General features: G+C 40.9%; 1 protein-coding gene across 2 annotated transcripts in view; it reads right to left on the bottom strand.

Moving 5' to 3' along the window:
• Nucleotides 1-16,466, bottom strand: part of RHBDD1 (rhomboid domain containing 1) — a 119,339-nt gene that overhangs the window by 47,502 nt on the left and 55,371 nt on the right. For both annotated transcript variants that reach the window (XM_028105226.2, XM_088021533.1), the window contains exons 4-6: nt 10,556-10,644; nt 8,653-8,709; nt 1,831-1,974 (exon numbers count right to left, since the gene is read on the bottom strand). In XM_028105226.2, the coding sequence (XP_027961027.1) occupies nt 1,831-1,974; nt 8,653-8,709; nt 10,556-10,644 (290 nt within the window). The remainder of the gene's footprint in view (nt 1-1,830; nt 1,975-8,652; nt 8,710-10,555; nt 10,645-16,466) is intronic.

Here is a 16,466-nt window from a genome sequence, read left to right on the forward strand (position 1 = left end):
CTTGTTTCAGCGACAAAATACAGTGGCATTGGCGGGGCAGCAGCATAAGCCTTGCTTGTTTCTACTCTCCTGGAACCCCTGGCCGGAGGCCTGGCAGATGAGCCTGGGCCAGCCTGCTGGACGAGGTGAGGTGTGCGGCCTCACCTCCACCATCACCTCCAATGACGGTCAGTGAGGCAAGTCAATGGGGTCATCCTGGAGCAGCCAGCTCCACGCGACCCCCTGCAGACCCCTTAGCACACAGGCCAGGCCAAGATCCTGTAAGCTTGGCCAGCGGACCCAGATGCTCAAGAGGAAGAAGAAATGTTTATTGGTTCCAGCCATGTCAGGGTGATTCGTTACATAGTAATAGATGACTTATACACCACAATTCTGATACTCTTTACCTAAGGAATACTGACTGACTGATCTCTTTCTCTCCATTCCCCACCCAGCCCCCACCCCCTTCCTCATTTGGGCTTTTATTCCTTGTTCAGACTGCTGTTGTCATTCTACCTCCAGGTCACTGCTGCTCTGGACTGTGTTCTCTAAAGTCAGAGGCCAGGTTGCCATAATGTATGCATTCCTACCATCTAGCATAATGCCCGGTGCCCCCCACAGGTGCTCAGTCCTTGTCTGTGGAATCAGTGTTGCCAGATTCATAAAGCACAGCTCTGGTCACATCACTCCCGACGCAGGACCCTACCGGCACTTACAGCACATACCAGGTCCGTTTTCCACCTGGCTCACTTGATTCTAGGACCTCTGTGATCAGGCCGAAGCCTCGCTCCCCACTCTTCTTCTCCTTCCTCTCTTAGGGCTCCATTCCAAAGTGAGGGCTGGCTGACCACGTCCTTACTTCCCTGTCTGTGTGATACTGACTCTCCCCACATCTCTGTAAACGCGGCACATTCTTGAAGGTCCGAGTCTTCTGTGAGAGTCTGGTAGGTCTAGTGAAGGAAGAGCTCACCGCTTCTCCCTGCATCTAGCAAGTAGCCTGAGCCTCCCTTAGCTGAGTGCTCTCTCCTGAGCACCTGATACTATGATTACCTGTCCGCTGTAGCATCTAGCAGGCATCTCCTCTACCTGAGATTGTGACCTTTTTGAGGGAGAGTACATCTTCTACCTGTCTGTATTCCCTATGGTACCTAACGCAGACCGCGAAACATTACGAAGACCTTTGTAAATGCTTACTGAATGAATGGATGGTTTTTTGTCACTACTAAAACAAGAATAACAGTGGTAAGTCAACCCCACGCCAAAGATGGCACGATAAATACAGTGGTTTTCATATATCAGTCTATAAAAGAATCTTCTGGAAGGCCTGTTGAAAATACAAATTCCTAGGCTCTGCCCCCGAAGAGATCGGTTCAGTAGGTCTGGAGTAGAACCCTAAGTTTGAATTCTTACCAAGCTGTCCATGTGACTTCGGGGAAGGTTTGCGGGCAACACTTTGATATATACAATGACATACAGCCTGCTTTGTAGATATGAAGTCCAAGAGTTTACTTTTTTTTCACGCACCTAAGATTTTTTTTTTTCATGCACCTAAGATTTTTTTTTTTTTTAAGTTTCTTAACTTTAATACAAAGGCACTGAGGAGCGCAGTGGGCCTATAAAAAGAACAACTTTAATAATACATACATAGTCTGGCACCTTATTAGCTTAGGTTGCTGGGAATATGGCATCACACCCCATTCTTTGTAATCACAATCTGCACTCATTTTTTTTTCATCTACATATCCTTTTTATAAACTTTTTTAAGTTTAATTTGCTACAAATAGTCCTTTTTCAGACCATCTCACCATGTGAGGTATGCTTTAAAATACGTGAAGGGCACAAAATTCCTACCTCGGTCCCAGAGGCTGGCTCTTAATGCTCTCTCTAGCTGTTCCTCCTCACTCAGTCCTGCTGTGTATGCATCATAGTTCCTGGATATGTCTTCAGAGTAACCTGGCTGGCCATACGGGTAATATTCCGGATACGTGGAGTAGCCTACAGGCACAGGGAAAATGTCATAAAGCACGGCTGTGTACTGTTCTTTCCATTCTTCCCATTTGTAAGCAAACACAATAAAATGATCTATGCCATCATTCTGAGTACAGTAATAATCAAAGTAAGAAAAGATGACAAATGGAGAATTCCTCCATGACCGTGGGCAATGACAGTCTTATCACTGTTGTACCAACAGTGCCCAGCATGGGACTGGACATGCGTGAGTCCTTATGAGCTGAAGAGGAAGAAGATATTAATTTAGAAGGTCTGAGGGGTACTGGAGAGTGTCTGGTGTGAGCTATTTTCATCTGGAGTGGATTCTTGCAGTTTAGAGCTATACACTACTTGGAGTATTTTCTGTAAAGTCCTGACTAGGGTCAAGGGAGTGGTTAAAATAATAGTTGATCAAGCCTTCCTGTCTGGTGGTTCTATACAATGAAAGGCAGACTAACATTTGATGCAGATACTGCAGGACTTCTGTGCTGGGTGTGACACTTTGGACAGTAATAACTACATTGAGATATACAAGGCGATGTCTCTATAATTATAATTTTATGTCAAAGAACATAGTTTCTATTAATAGCACTTTCAAGAAATTGGTTGCTAGATAAAATGAGAGAAGAAACAACCTGCTCATTAAATAATGCTTTAAGTATCAGACTTACATATCGAATTAATGAAGGTCAATTACAGAGCAGAGTTCACTTCTGCAAGGTGTTTCCATCAATCTTTTTAAGTTGGTTTGAGTTTACTCCTTACATCTTCTTTAATTGCCCACTTTTATGTAATTTGTTTAGAAGAGAATTGTTTCCCCCAAAAGATTACCAATCTAATTCTGGTGTAATGAGAGAGAAGTAAGGGTCTGTTTAGCTTTATTCCTTCTTTTCTTCCATTATCATACCTTTTGGGGATGAGTTTTCAAATATTTAATAAATGTGTTTTGTTGATGAACATTCCTACCCTTTATTTTGAGTCATGTGTCATAGGTCTCCATATCATCAACAGAGTACACACCTGAGTCTCAATTTCTTATTGCTTTAAGACTACAGGAAAAAACACACACACACACAATAAGACCAAAAAGAGGAACAGTGTAGGGCAGAATCTGGTTAATTAAGATTTGATATTCAGAATATTTGATAATTGGTCCTGAGGCTATTTTATTTTTTTAAAGATTATTTATTTATTTATTTGACAGAGAGATGGCACAAGTAGGCAGAGTGGCAGGCAGAGGGAGAGGGAAAAGCAGGCTCTCCACTGAGCAGGGAGCCAGAGGTGGGGCTCAATCCCAGGACCCTGGGATCATGACCTGAGCTGAAGGCAGCCGCTTAACCAACTGAGCCACCCAGGTGCCCGTCCTGAGGCTATTTTAAAGTTTACTTTTGTGCTGGTTATAAATAAAATGCAAGATTGAAAAGGAAACAGTTAAACTCTTTCCCATAAGAATTTTCAGGTACTCCAAAAGTATTTTCATATAAACAATGAAATGATAATAAAACACACTGATCCAGTTTCAGCTGATAATCTAATGTAACTATACACATTTACAGTAAATATCTGCCATGTTATATGTGTCTATTGGTTATGTTTTTATAGCAGCCTTAATGAGACATAATTGACATACCATATAATCCATCAATTTTAAGTGTATAGTTCAATGGCTTTTAGTATATATTCATAGAGTTCTGCCATCACCACAATCAATGTTAGAACATTTTCATCACCCCCCAAAAGAAAACCGTACCCGTTAGCTATCACCCCCCATCCCTCCTAGCCGTAAGTAACCACTAATCTATTTTCTGTCTCTATAGTTATGCCTATTCTGGACAATTATATAAATGGAATCATAGAACATGTGGTGTTTTGTGTCTGGCTTATTTCATTTTACATAACATTTTCAAGGTTCGTCCATGTTGTAGCATGATTCAGTACTTCACTCCTTTTTGTGGCCAAATAATATTCCATTGCATGATTATATAGCATCCATCAATTTATAGACATTTGAGTTATTTCCACCTTAGGACTCTTGTGAATAATGCCGCTATAAACCTTCATGGACAAGTTTTTATATGGACATATGTTTTCATTTCTCTTGGGTCCATACCCAAGAGTGGGATTCCTGGGTCATACGGAAGGTCTATGTTTAACCATTTGGAACTGCCAGAATGTCTTCCAAAGTTGTGCCATTTTACATTTCCACAAAGCTATGTTAATGGGTTCAGATTTCTCCATTTACTATCTGTCTTTGTAATTATAGCTAACCTAGTAGGTGTAAGTGGTATCTCATTATGGTTTGGATGACTAATGATATTGAGCATCTTTTCATGGGTTTATTGGTCATTTGTACATCTTTCTTTGGACAGCAGTCTATTCAGAGCCCTTGCCCATTCTTACTGATTATTACAACACTCTTCTTTCTTGGTAATATTTTACAATGTCCTTGAAAGTCACAAAGTTAGTGATTTAAATAAACATTAAATAAAATTGTTCAGGATTTTGGGGACTGATTCTGACAAGCCTTGCTCCTAAAGTAGTAAAAATTAGTGGGAATTTACTAAATACCTCCAATAACCCAACTTCCATATTCTCTCTACTGTTTCCCATATCAGAATATTAACATCATGATATTTGTAACAGGTGAAGGATATAAGTAAATTTCCCAAATCCTCACACTAGTGTAGGACTGAAGTTGGATCTGGATTCCAATTTAAAAATCAACAACCTTCCTCAAATTGGTCTCTACTCAACAGACCTATGAAAAAAAAAGTTAGCTTCCACTGCTATGTTGGGGAACACCCACCCCCAGCAAGTTTGTATCCTGAGAGTAAAGAAGACTGTGGCACTGTTACAAATATTGCTTTCTAGATTTTCCATCAAAACAGCAACAATGAAAAACCTTTATTATAAGGGCAAATGGTTAAAATACAATCAATATGTCTACTTCACAAAGAACAAAAGAAAGGGGCAACCATTCCAAAACATAATAGAATACTTATGGAAAAGTCGCTGAACACCATGGTATGCTTCAGCAATCCCTGAACAGAGAGACTGCCTAATTCCCTAAGAGTGCCAATCACCACTTTCAAACCCCTGTGGAAAGTTATTCTGTTATAGAAGGGTCTAAGCAGCACTTCTACCTATCTACCCTCAAAAATGTTCAGCTCACTCAAAACCCAAAATAACCCCAAAGCTCTGAATACCTGTCTATACAGATACAAGAAATACCGCATACATCTATAGAGTTTCAACTGCCAGGTAAATTCGCTACAATTTGAGGCAATATTTTCTTGACATAGAAAAACTTTCTTCATGTTATTTCTTATTTAAAAAACAACCCAGCATGGCCTTAATGAAACAAGGTCTACAGCTCTAAACATCTGAATATTATAAAATCTAATTTGGTACTTGTCAGACAAAACATGGGGGGGGAGGGAAAGCTTCAGCGTGTTAAGTCAAAAAGACTAGTGTGGTTAAAAGTTCTATATCATCAGTCATAAATCATCAAGAAGATCAAAACTCCTATCAATATCTATTATAATGAGAGAAGGTCTCCTAGGACAAAAAATTTTCTTCAGCTGTTCCTCTGGCCCAATCAGATATTTTTAAATCTTCATAAAAAACAGGGTTGGAAAAACCCAACAATCAAACACTTAGGATAAGTAAGTTTAAATTATATCCTTCAATGAACAGCAGTTTAATATTCTTTTGTAGCTATATACTTTGGCTCCGTAGTAAAAGAAATTCTGGTTATCATTATTCTATTAACTACTCCATCTGTTCCTTATACACATACCAGGATTTCATGGCAAAAGAGATCAAGAAACACCACCAAGATTAGAAAAATTGGTAACAGCTTTTTAAACATTCATGAGGTTCTTTGACCTATAAAGACTCTTCCAGCTAAGCACGGCCATATTAAGAATAAATCATTACTTGTAAGAGATATATATGCTCTTATACAAGTTCCCTAGGTGAACATTAGCATGGCCACCTGGCCTTATGTAGCTCTGCTTTTGAAGAAATCCAGTCACTTCAGAGCAAGGAATATAAATATGGTAATCTTACAGGGGAGAAGAGAGAAAGGCAAAAGAGGCTTTTATTTTTTGCCTTTAATTCTATGGTCTGTGTCTGCTAGGCTTATGCCTCTTCCATATGAAGGAGGAAAAGATGTTTCCCTTTTTCCTTTTTTTTTAATAAATGCAAAAAAAAAAGGAAAGAAAAGACAGTAAGGGGAACTGTCCTATTTCGTAAGGATAAATCAGGAGAATGGCCATCTCCTATCCCTGTAATATAGAAAAAGCAGAGGCTAGGAATCAGTGAGTTGCATTTTTGGTCCCTGTTTTATCACTATTTGTATGACGTTAGCCAAATGACTTAACATTTCCAAACTTCAGGTTCCCTGTTGTCACATAAGATGTTAGGACTAGAGAATCTACAATAGTTTAAGGCATGTCTGTGCACAGGTATGTTCTTTTTCTCTTTGTCCAGAGGAACATTTCTGTTACTTTCGGGGATTTAATAAATCAACCAGGCAAAAAGCCCTTTATCCTCTACCAACTTCAAGGTGTTAGGGGCCATGTTCCCTGTGAAGTGGAAAAAATCAAGTCAATAAGAAGTGAGAAATCACAATGGGAGAGAGAACCAATATGGTCTTCCTGTCCAACTCACCTCTTCCTAGTCACATAGGCCAATAAAGCTCTTATACTTATGTCAGTGTAAGCTTGGTGTCCAGGACCAACAACCAAAAGGAATGGACACTCTTCCAAATGAGTATATTTATCAGCTTAAGTCTATAACTAATCATCACCCTTCTCTTTAGCTGAGCTGCCGTTGTCCAAAACCATTCCTCTCCTGCACCAAGACCACATTTCTAGTGTTTTAATCATTCAAATTGGCAGAGACAAAGGTCTCAGAAGTGAGGCTTTTCTTGGGCATCAACAGTATTCACTTCTGTGGCCCCCAAGTCTAGGTAAACCCCATCATCTAGGCCTCTGTTCTTGATATCATTAAAATCACCTGGGAAGCTTTGGGGAAAAAAAGTCCAAGTTCCTGTCTCTATCCTCATTCTCATTTAATTGGTTTGGGATGAATTCCAAGGCATGGATATATTTAAAACAAAAAATCCTCAGGTGATTCATATATATAGCCAGGATTGATAATCATGATCCAAGCCTTTATAACTACATCAAAAACAGAGCTTGAATGTAACTCCAATAGTATTACTCCACTGATTAAATCCTTCAGTAGCACTCCAGCACATTCTGGATAATCTCAAATAGGCCTTTTAATAAAAGCCTGAAAAGCCCTTTCCTCCCCATTGCTTTCCTTAACTTCTACTTATTCATTCAAGACCCTGCCCTCCACTTCCTCTGAATAACCTGTACTAACTGCAACCCTACTCCTCCCTCTCAGGCTGAACACTGCTAATACTGCAGAACTAGACTTCTACCTCTGCCAGAAGGAGTAACTGGAACTGAACTAGCCCTTCCACCATAATCAGCTAGAAAATTGGAGAACATATATGAAACAAATATTTTCAGACATTGTCTAACAGGCAATACAAGATTTTGAATGTTGAAGAGAAAGGAAAAGGAGCATGGAGATACTTTCTAGACTGTGGTATAGGGACAGGGGACACAGCAGATGCAACAGACTGGTAGAGCAGAGCTGAAATTTGCAGGGCAGAGAATAACAAAGGAGAAAACTAAGTGTACAGAAAGGCCTTCAGAAATCGGCAGTGGTTGCCTGGAGATGTTGCTGAATTATTAAGCCACACATGTGTGAGTGAAATGCCACGGGACCAGACAAAGAATGACAAAGAGCTATGAGCTGAACAATTCTAGGAGCTTGGGTGGGGCTGGGAAACCTTCGCTTTTCAACCAACCAGAACCGAGAGCCCATTTAGGAGTGATTCCAGAAAAGTGACACCTCTATAGCAGCACAGAATTAACCCTAGAATAAAAGTTACTTTAGACCCACCTTAAGGGACTTAAAAACAAGCGCTAGAGGGATCAAACGGTTCTCCAATGGAATGACTATAAAAGACACACAGACTTCCATAGCCTAAGGTTTCTCTAACACCTGTCTGCTGGAACTGGCCCCGGGAACTGCAGGGCAGCCTCCCCAGCATGGAATGTAAGGGCCTTTGTCTAAAACAGGGCAGATGCTTGAACAGGAAGTCCCTTCTGCATATTTGCAAAGACATCTAGAAAAAATATATTCTCTTCTTTAAGTCACATGGTATTAACTATTAGAGGAATGCCCATCTTAGCCTCGGAGGTTAGGCGTGATTCTTCCTGAATGTGTAGGTGGGGTGGAATGTGGAGAATCGTAGATCAAAAACTGACTTCTAACACTCAGCAGGCAGTCTGGACTTGCAGACTGAGAATCAAGGGACCGGGGTCTAGTCTAAATCTTACCATGTTTGAGAAACCTCATACCAATCACACAATATTTTCAGGCCAGAGTTACCTCCTTCCCTGGCCTTCTCTACCAGTTCACCCAAATAGGCTCCCTGGGGTCTGGCTCCAACCAGCTGTCAGGCATGTTAGGGGCACAAGTACATATATGCAGACTACTCTACAGCAGCGTAAGCTGGTATCACCCTTCAGCAGCTCGATGGTGGCAAACACTATGATTTTTGGAGATAAAATGTATTAAATGAAATAAAGGGCTTACCTGAACTATTAAAGTGGTACTGATGTCCGTAATAATGCGTATTGGAGGAAAAAATGCCTAAATGAAGGAAACAAACATTTTAATTATAGCCCTAAGGACTCCACCACCCCAGCTTTGAGGTGTGACTAATAGAAAACTGCATGTATTCAGGTTGTGTAACATGAATTCTTAAAAAGTATATCTCATGATGATTTGATGTACACACAACAATCAAGTTAATACACCTATTACCTTACATAGTTACCATATTGTGCGTGCGTAAACATAAGATCTACTCTCAGTAGATTTCAAGCATGCAAGACCATATCATTAACTGGAGTCACTATACTGTACATTAGATCCCCATATCCCTGGCCCCTGGAAACCACCGTATAATGCTGCTTTTCTCCAGGAGCCGTCAGACAACAGCATCATACACTTGGCTCTTTTCCACAGGCTTCCTGTGTCACCTCAATTCTCAGGTCACTCTAGAACTTTCTCAGGCTTCCCCGGAAAAAAAAAAAAAGGCAGAAAGATTTCAGGCTATTTGTAAATAGCACTGAGTGTTTGTTCCAATTTTTCATGTCCAATTTTCTATTGGATTACTTTGAAAATGACACGATGTAAAAAGTAAGTCTCCATAGAAGGCAGGCAAGGTTTTAAGAAGGAAAGCTAAGAGTGTAAATGGTACAATTGTGGGGGAAATCCTCTTTAAAATCAAAATACTCCCCTAAATTCTGTAAAATGTCTGCAGAAGGCTTTACAAACCACTTCAACTTCAGACACAAATAGAAAATGAAAGAAAACATTAAACTCCCAAGAATCATTTCTTTTCCTTTATTCGTACTGAGAGCATTTGGGCCACAAAGCTCATTACTAGATTTCCATAATTAAGTTGTATCAAAAATATAATGGAACTGGACATTTTCAATAAATGCAGTTCCCGTTGCCTCCTCCAAGCACACACATTGAAAACACAGTAATAAGCAAATGTAGGAAAATGGGAATGTGTTTAGATGCAATACAGCCTATAAAAATCATCTGAAAGTGAACACAACCCACTAATAAAGATGGCAGCACAGTGCCTGGAAAGCTTTCTAATATCATGAATATTATATGGTTCTCAAGAATACCAGTCATCGGCACAAACTGTGAAAACAAATTATTTATGGTTCAAGGAAAGGTAAAATAGTCTCAGAAGATTTCCCATGAATAAAAGATGAAATATTGGAACTCATATGGTCTATAAAACAAGTGTTTGCAAAACAGTTTTCCTATAAGTCAAAGCCAGTATAGCATTTTAAATTAAGAGGGCTAAAAAATTCATATATTTCTAAATAAAATAAAGTATTTTCATTGAGCATCAATTTGACAGGGAAAAAAGCCAAACAAAACAAAACAACCAACAACAAGACTTTTAAAAGGAGACACGGTTCAAGCAATAGTAGACTTGCTCTGGCCATGCATGAATATTCATCTTGCCTGCCGAGAACCTAACGGTCCTTCTGACTTCTTTCAAATACTAGCCTTGCACTTCAGTACAGATTTGTTTTTCTTTTTTAACTCTGCCTTGCACATATATTAATTCATGGAATACTACAGAAGAATGCATTATTTTAAACCCACTTTAGTTCTCTGTATTTTCAAGAAAATCGCAGTTTTCTATGAGTACCGTTACTGCTGAAGGTAAACATACTGCTATTTGTCTCTTAAGAAAGCTTCAGGTTTACAATTTGGGTTTGCCGCCTTTTCTTTGGAGCAGTGTGAGGAACTGCACCAGCTGTTTTGCCTCTTGGTTTAAAAAAAGAGTCTATTAGGGAATTCCTAAGCGGAACCACAGGGAAAGCGGGGGTTGCCTCGGTTTCCATTAAAATTAAGATGAACTTCCAGCCTGTTCTCAGGCCAAAGGTGTTTTGTTCTGTACCTGCACATTTTTTCATGATTTTCTTCAGAGGCCCGTGAGTGTACATTAGTCCAACAAGAATCCCAGCCAGATGCCCGGCAAAGGAAGTCCTAGGAGAGAAGGAGACCCTTTGTGAGTATTTGTTCTGCCTCTGAGTAGATACATTCTGTCTTCTCATTACTCTGGGGCATGTCAATTTGTCACAGTCTGCAGGCTTTGTTCCATATCACGTCCTTTATGCTGCACAACATTTAATGCTATCCAAAGAACATTTCCTACCTTAAAAAAAAAAAGGTACAATGAGTAACAACCACCACGTGTTTAAGATGCAGTATCCTTCCTTGACCAAGAGAAGTGGGCTGGTTCCTTCCAGAGCAATGGAAGTGTTTGGTCAAGACAACCCATTCTGTTTCTTCCAGTTTTTCTCTGTGGCTCTTATCTCAAAACATAAATGAAACCAGTTTTCTCTGAATTACATCTTGACTTATCCAGCCACTGTGAGGCTCACCAGCTATCCATGTAGTAGAGCAGTAGAGCAGATTGCTGATTTTTATTCACCGCTGACTGAGTGAGGCAAAGAGCAGGAGAAACCCAGCAGAGGAGAGAGACTAGAATGTCCACACCTGTCCCCCTGAAGTTGTCTTCGTAGGTACCTTTTGGTCACTCAGCAAAAAGAAACAAAACTGTAAACTTCTAGCTTGAAAGATGAGTTAGGGCATTAAATTGGCTCCATTCCTCTTAAAGTAGCATCTAAGCTTGGCAATTCAAGCTTATAAATTCAAGGCAAGCCCCAGCTAAATCTTTGTTGAATGAGTAAAAGAATAAATGAAAGAAATACCTTGCCGTCTCCCTGCCCCCACCTCTTGCTCTCAGTGCATCCCACACGGCCATCAGCTGTTCTAGAACAGTGGGGATGTCATGTCACCACCAACCGGGGACACTCAGTGACCCATGTGCTTACAGTTGCGGCCTCTGGGCACTCGGCCTTGCTCATCCCTTTCCTCCACCCTCATGGCCCCCTAAGCCCATCTCCTCGGCCCACTGCCAGACTGTCATATGCTCACAGGTGACCACAAGGCTGAGCTGAATGGCAGGCACCCCTGTCACAAAGATCATGTCCCTCTTTCCTTCCACCTTCCCCCAGTCATTGCCTCTGCATTTCCCATAGCCTGTATTCAGCCTGCTGGGTCGTGACGCATTTACACGCTGGCATGTCTGTCTCTCTCTTACAAATTCCCTGAGGGCAGCAACGATGTCTTCTTACTCATCTGTTATGCTACATTAGGAGCTAAAAGCAAAAACAAAAAAGGTCAAGTGCATGAATACTTCCACAGCTTGGAGAAATGACCCTCACTCCAGAAGTGGGGGCAACCGAAAGTTATTAAGGAGCTGATGTAAGCTCCAGGAGTACAGAGAATTTTGTGGTTTTCACTCATATGTTGCATATTCCTCGGGCTGTGCCTGGCACGGGACAGACACTCGAATGTGAGTTAAATGAGTGATCCGAGTGTCCCAGGACCACAAGGCAAGCTAAACCCATTACATCTTCAACTCAGAGCACACACGGAGCCACGGCAGTGATGGAGCTCAGGGGCTGATGTTCGGTCCCCTACCCCCACTTGCCCCGCCAGGAGACCTAAAATCAGAGCCAACACACTTCCCCTCTCCCTGCAGCAAAGACCCTGGAGAAAAACAAGCAAGACAGCTACAAGTCATTCTCCCCATCATGGAGCTAGCAAAAAGACCTGTTGGCTTCCAGGAAAAGAACACACAATGGAACACTTCAGAGAAAAGATGAGAGGCAGCCTTCTACGGACAGGAAGGCACTGCTGTTCATTCCATCAGCCAATTCAAACCCACCATTGCTCAAACAAGCTCTTGCAAATGTCCACACACATGGCAAGTGACAGCATGTGTGCTTGCATGCATATGCACATGCACGCTTCATGCACACAGTCATTGCTTCAAGAGAGCTATTACTTTCATCACATAGATTTACCTCAGAGTATGTGTAACCTGATAATAAAAACATGGGATCAGATGCTTGGGCTCCCATTTTTCAGGGAAGAATAGCATGAACTATGCTTTTCTTTCGCTTTTCCAAAAAATATAAAATTGTGCTTATTTTACTCTATTTTTAGGCTACATAAAACTCTTCAAATAGTGCTAGGAATGGCAAAGAAAGTGGTAGTTTGAGGGATACAAAGAAGAAGCCAGAATCAATTTTTTAAAAATAGTAACCTCAATTTAACTGAAAAGAACAAAACGGCATCAACATTTTTAAACTTTTTAAACCAACCTTTATGGTAAATCATATAGACATAAAATAACATGGGAGAAAATTTCAATTTAAAACCCCAACCTATTAAACAATCAGTCCTGAGCCTCATTTACAATTTAGAGTACAGTACAGTAAAATGAATTTCTTATCTAAATGAGTTTGCAGAAGTTTGAGTTAGAATCTAATTGTCCTAATATAACTGTGAATAACTAGGGATGGAAAGCTGGCTGGCCAGAGACCAGACTACATTATCACCCAACATTCCAAATTTTCACATAAGCCCCATCTCAAAACCCTAGCTGTCCTTATCCCTACATTTAAGCTCTATACGGGTGTTTTTCTTTTAAAATAAGAAGAGATTATGATCTGATCAACTCAAACTAAGAATTTCTCAACATGACACACAAAGAAAGGGAGATGCTGCCAATGAAGATGGAAATCCAGGCCCATTTTAAGAGGCATATCAACTTTCTCCATGCCTTTGGTAAGCATTTGACAAACCACCTCCTCGGCCCTATAAGAGACACCTGTGTCCTGAGAGAAGAAATGGAACTGGAGACTGTCTCCTTCCCAGCAGGACAGGGAGCCCCCATCCAGTGCTAGGGTGCTTCATCCCTGCCTGGCGGTGCTGCGGAGCCACAAGGAGGCCCCTGCCTGGGCTTTGGAGGAAGACCGTTAACAGCTTCAGAAGCAGATTGTGTTATTATGATCATCACTCTACACATGAAGCAAACGTTTTGATGTTTGTGCTGTCCGAGGAAGCCCATGGTTGAGTTATAACCTAATTGTGCAGTCCGGGACAGCCCACTGCTATCCTCCAAGCATGCGTGCTGCTGTTCAGAGTTAGACCCGCGGGCTGATCCCCATGCAGCAGGCTCTCAGGAACACGGCTTTCTCTGGACCTGACTGGGTCTTAGGCCGGGACTGAGGTTTTGGTGATGGCCTGCCACCCTCCATCCTAATTCGAAGTAATCCTCAGGGACAGCACCACCATATTCAACCCTATACCCATGACCTTACTTGTGCGGTAAACAGCCTGACACTAGCACTCAATAAGTAACTACTGAAGGAGTGGAGAAGTGGAATTAAAATTACATATAAAATGCACACTTCTAGAATACACTACAGTTGTATTATAAAAACACAAGTTATGCAAGGTCACCCATTAATAATTGTTTTAGTATCAAATCTCATCAGGAGAGAGAGTGATTAAACACAACACCCTCCCCAACCCACATACCTAGACAATGTGTTACACCAAACATGCTCTCCATTAACAAAACAGTAGCACTAAACCTATGATTACATCCCAAAAGTGGTCACTTAGAAGCTTTATTTCTTCTGATAGCTCAATACTGACTCCCTTCAGAAATCCTAAGGCTATAATCAAACCTTTACTGTGACTGGTAAGACACATCACGGCCATGTACAGTCATATAGGTTGTGCACTGCATGGATGGACTACAGGGAGAAGAAATATCATTTGGGGTCTCAAGAGTGCTGCAAAGGTCCTATATTCAAATTCAGATCATCATTTCTCAACTTCGGGGCAGGTACCAATGTAATTTCATTTCAATAGGGGACAACATCTTGATCCAGTAGTTCTTAAGCTTGCTCAGGTTCTAAGCCCCTGTGTCTGATGAAAGCCACAGATCCTGTCTGCAGAAAAATTACACATGCACAAAATATGTCGCCTATAATTTTAAGATGTTCATGGATGGCTTGAATTCCAGACCCTTGCCTGAAGTGAAAATCATTCATCACAAACACAAGAATTCCAAACCTCAGTGCCAAGTCTAAGTACTTATATACTCAGTTGGGAAAACATCTTGTTTGTCCTCAAATCCTAAGACAGAGGCAGCCATTTTGTTTAGATGGTTATTAATGAGCCCAATCTCTCTGAGGCACCACTGCTCTGTAATAGTGTTACTTACTCCTGGATTCAATTTCCTTCCTGCAAAAGTCTGCCTGTTAGTCATTCTCCCAGTTCAAGTCTGAGGGTAAAAAATTCTGCCATTCTCTGTATGACTGAAAAGGTCTTTATTTCAGCCTCCTATTCGAATGATAAGCATAGGATCAACGGCTCCAGCTAAGAAATGTAAGCTGCACAGTCCTTCATCTGTCTTTTCTCTTGGCTTTTAAGATTTTCTATTTATTTTGGGTACACTGTCATTATGCCACAGTCACTCCAGTTGTATTTTATTTACCCTCCTTGAGATTCACCATGCTTTTTCCATCTGAGGTCTCATATTTTTCTACAACTCTGAAAAACCTTCAGCCATTATTTTCTGTTCTCTGGACCTCCAGAGATGTAGCACGGACACAGAATGGGGGCTCAATTCGTGTTTGTAGGGAAAGAAAAAAAATGGAAAGTTAAAATCAAATCAATGTTGGTACACATTACTTATAAGGGGCAGGGATGGTAGAAAAGTAATTCTGAAGCAAAACTAAGATGAAGACATTATAGATATTATTGTGTGTTACATGTCAAATATATTTCAATAAGGCTGGAAAGAAGACGATTGTGGATTTTAGTTATGCAAACTATACGCAGATATTATTAACACTAGTACAGAGTGTTCTTTCCTATCATGCCGGCATAAACTGCTCCTCACTCCTTTCAGAGGCGACTTGGAAGGTTGAGCTAAGTGGTTATGCAAAATGTTCCTGCTCCCGTGTGCCACTGTTAAAGAATCAAAAGCTAAAGCTTTGATTGAAAGCTGTGACAAGCTATAAAGGTCCTCCTCTCCTAAATGGCAAATTCTTTCCACAACTGAAGAAGCTGCCATCTCAGGCATAGCTCAAAAAGCAAAAATGTATGACTCTGAGACATAATCTCATGGTGTATGCAGAGCAAATGACCTCATTAAGGACACAGCTTGATGGAGACACAGAGTTAGACAAGGCAAGAGAACAAGGTAAGGGAAGAGGCAGCCAGCTAGAAGTGGTCTATCATATCATATGTCCCATAATTTCCCCCTGTAAAAGCAGTTAATACCATGCAGGGATTGCACTGATCAGAAGTTCTGCATTGTTTAGGGATCTTAATAAATGGTCTTAATAAACTGGCATTACAACAAGATGTGACAAGAAGTTTTCAGACTTTGAACATTCATGCCACTAGGAAAGACCTTGATAGGATTCCTTCTTCCCAACATAAACTGTTCTTAAATTGTCTGGTTTCTGTCCTGGATGCTTTCTCCAACCGCTATGCCATATGTGTCTTTGGCAATGGCAATGTGGGAGAGACTTGGTCTATATGTTCTTTCTCTTTACCACATTCCCTGGCACACCCCCCTCCTGCCACCTTTGGCTGCAGAAGTAAAAACTATCCCCCTTCCAATATTATATTCCCTCTCAAGGGAGGCACTGAAATATTGGCCATGCAACCTCTAATATCCATGTTGATTTATTAAACATGGCACCAACCTCCAGCCTAGGGCTGGGAGCTGACCACTGACATTTACTTGAGTCCCAGACAAACATGATCTGGAGAAAAACAAGGGTATTGCAAAGGCAGAAAAAGCCTCTTTTACAAAAGAGCCTCCAAGAGAATAGATGATGCCTAGCCATTCCTTGCCTCTCAATTCCATGCCCCTCACCCCGCAGCAAGAGAATTTCATGAGCTGGTTCAAGAAGGTAGCATTCATT

The sequence above is a fragment of the Eumetopias jubatus genome, unplaced genomic scaffold (assembly GCF_037043125.1).
Source record: "Eumetopias jubatus isolate StellerSeaLion01/CBP00866 unplaced genomic scaffold, mEumJub1_p1.0 scaffold_3, whole genome shotgun sequence".
In the NCBI taxonomy this organism is placed as follows: domain Eukaryota; kingdom Metazoa; phylum Chordata; class Mammalia; order Carnivora; family Otariidae; genus Eumetopias; species Eumetopias jubatus.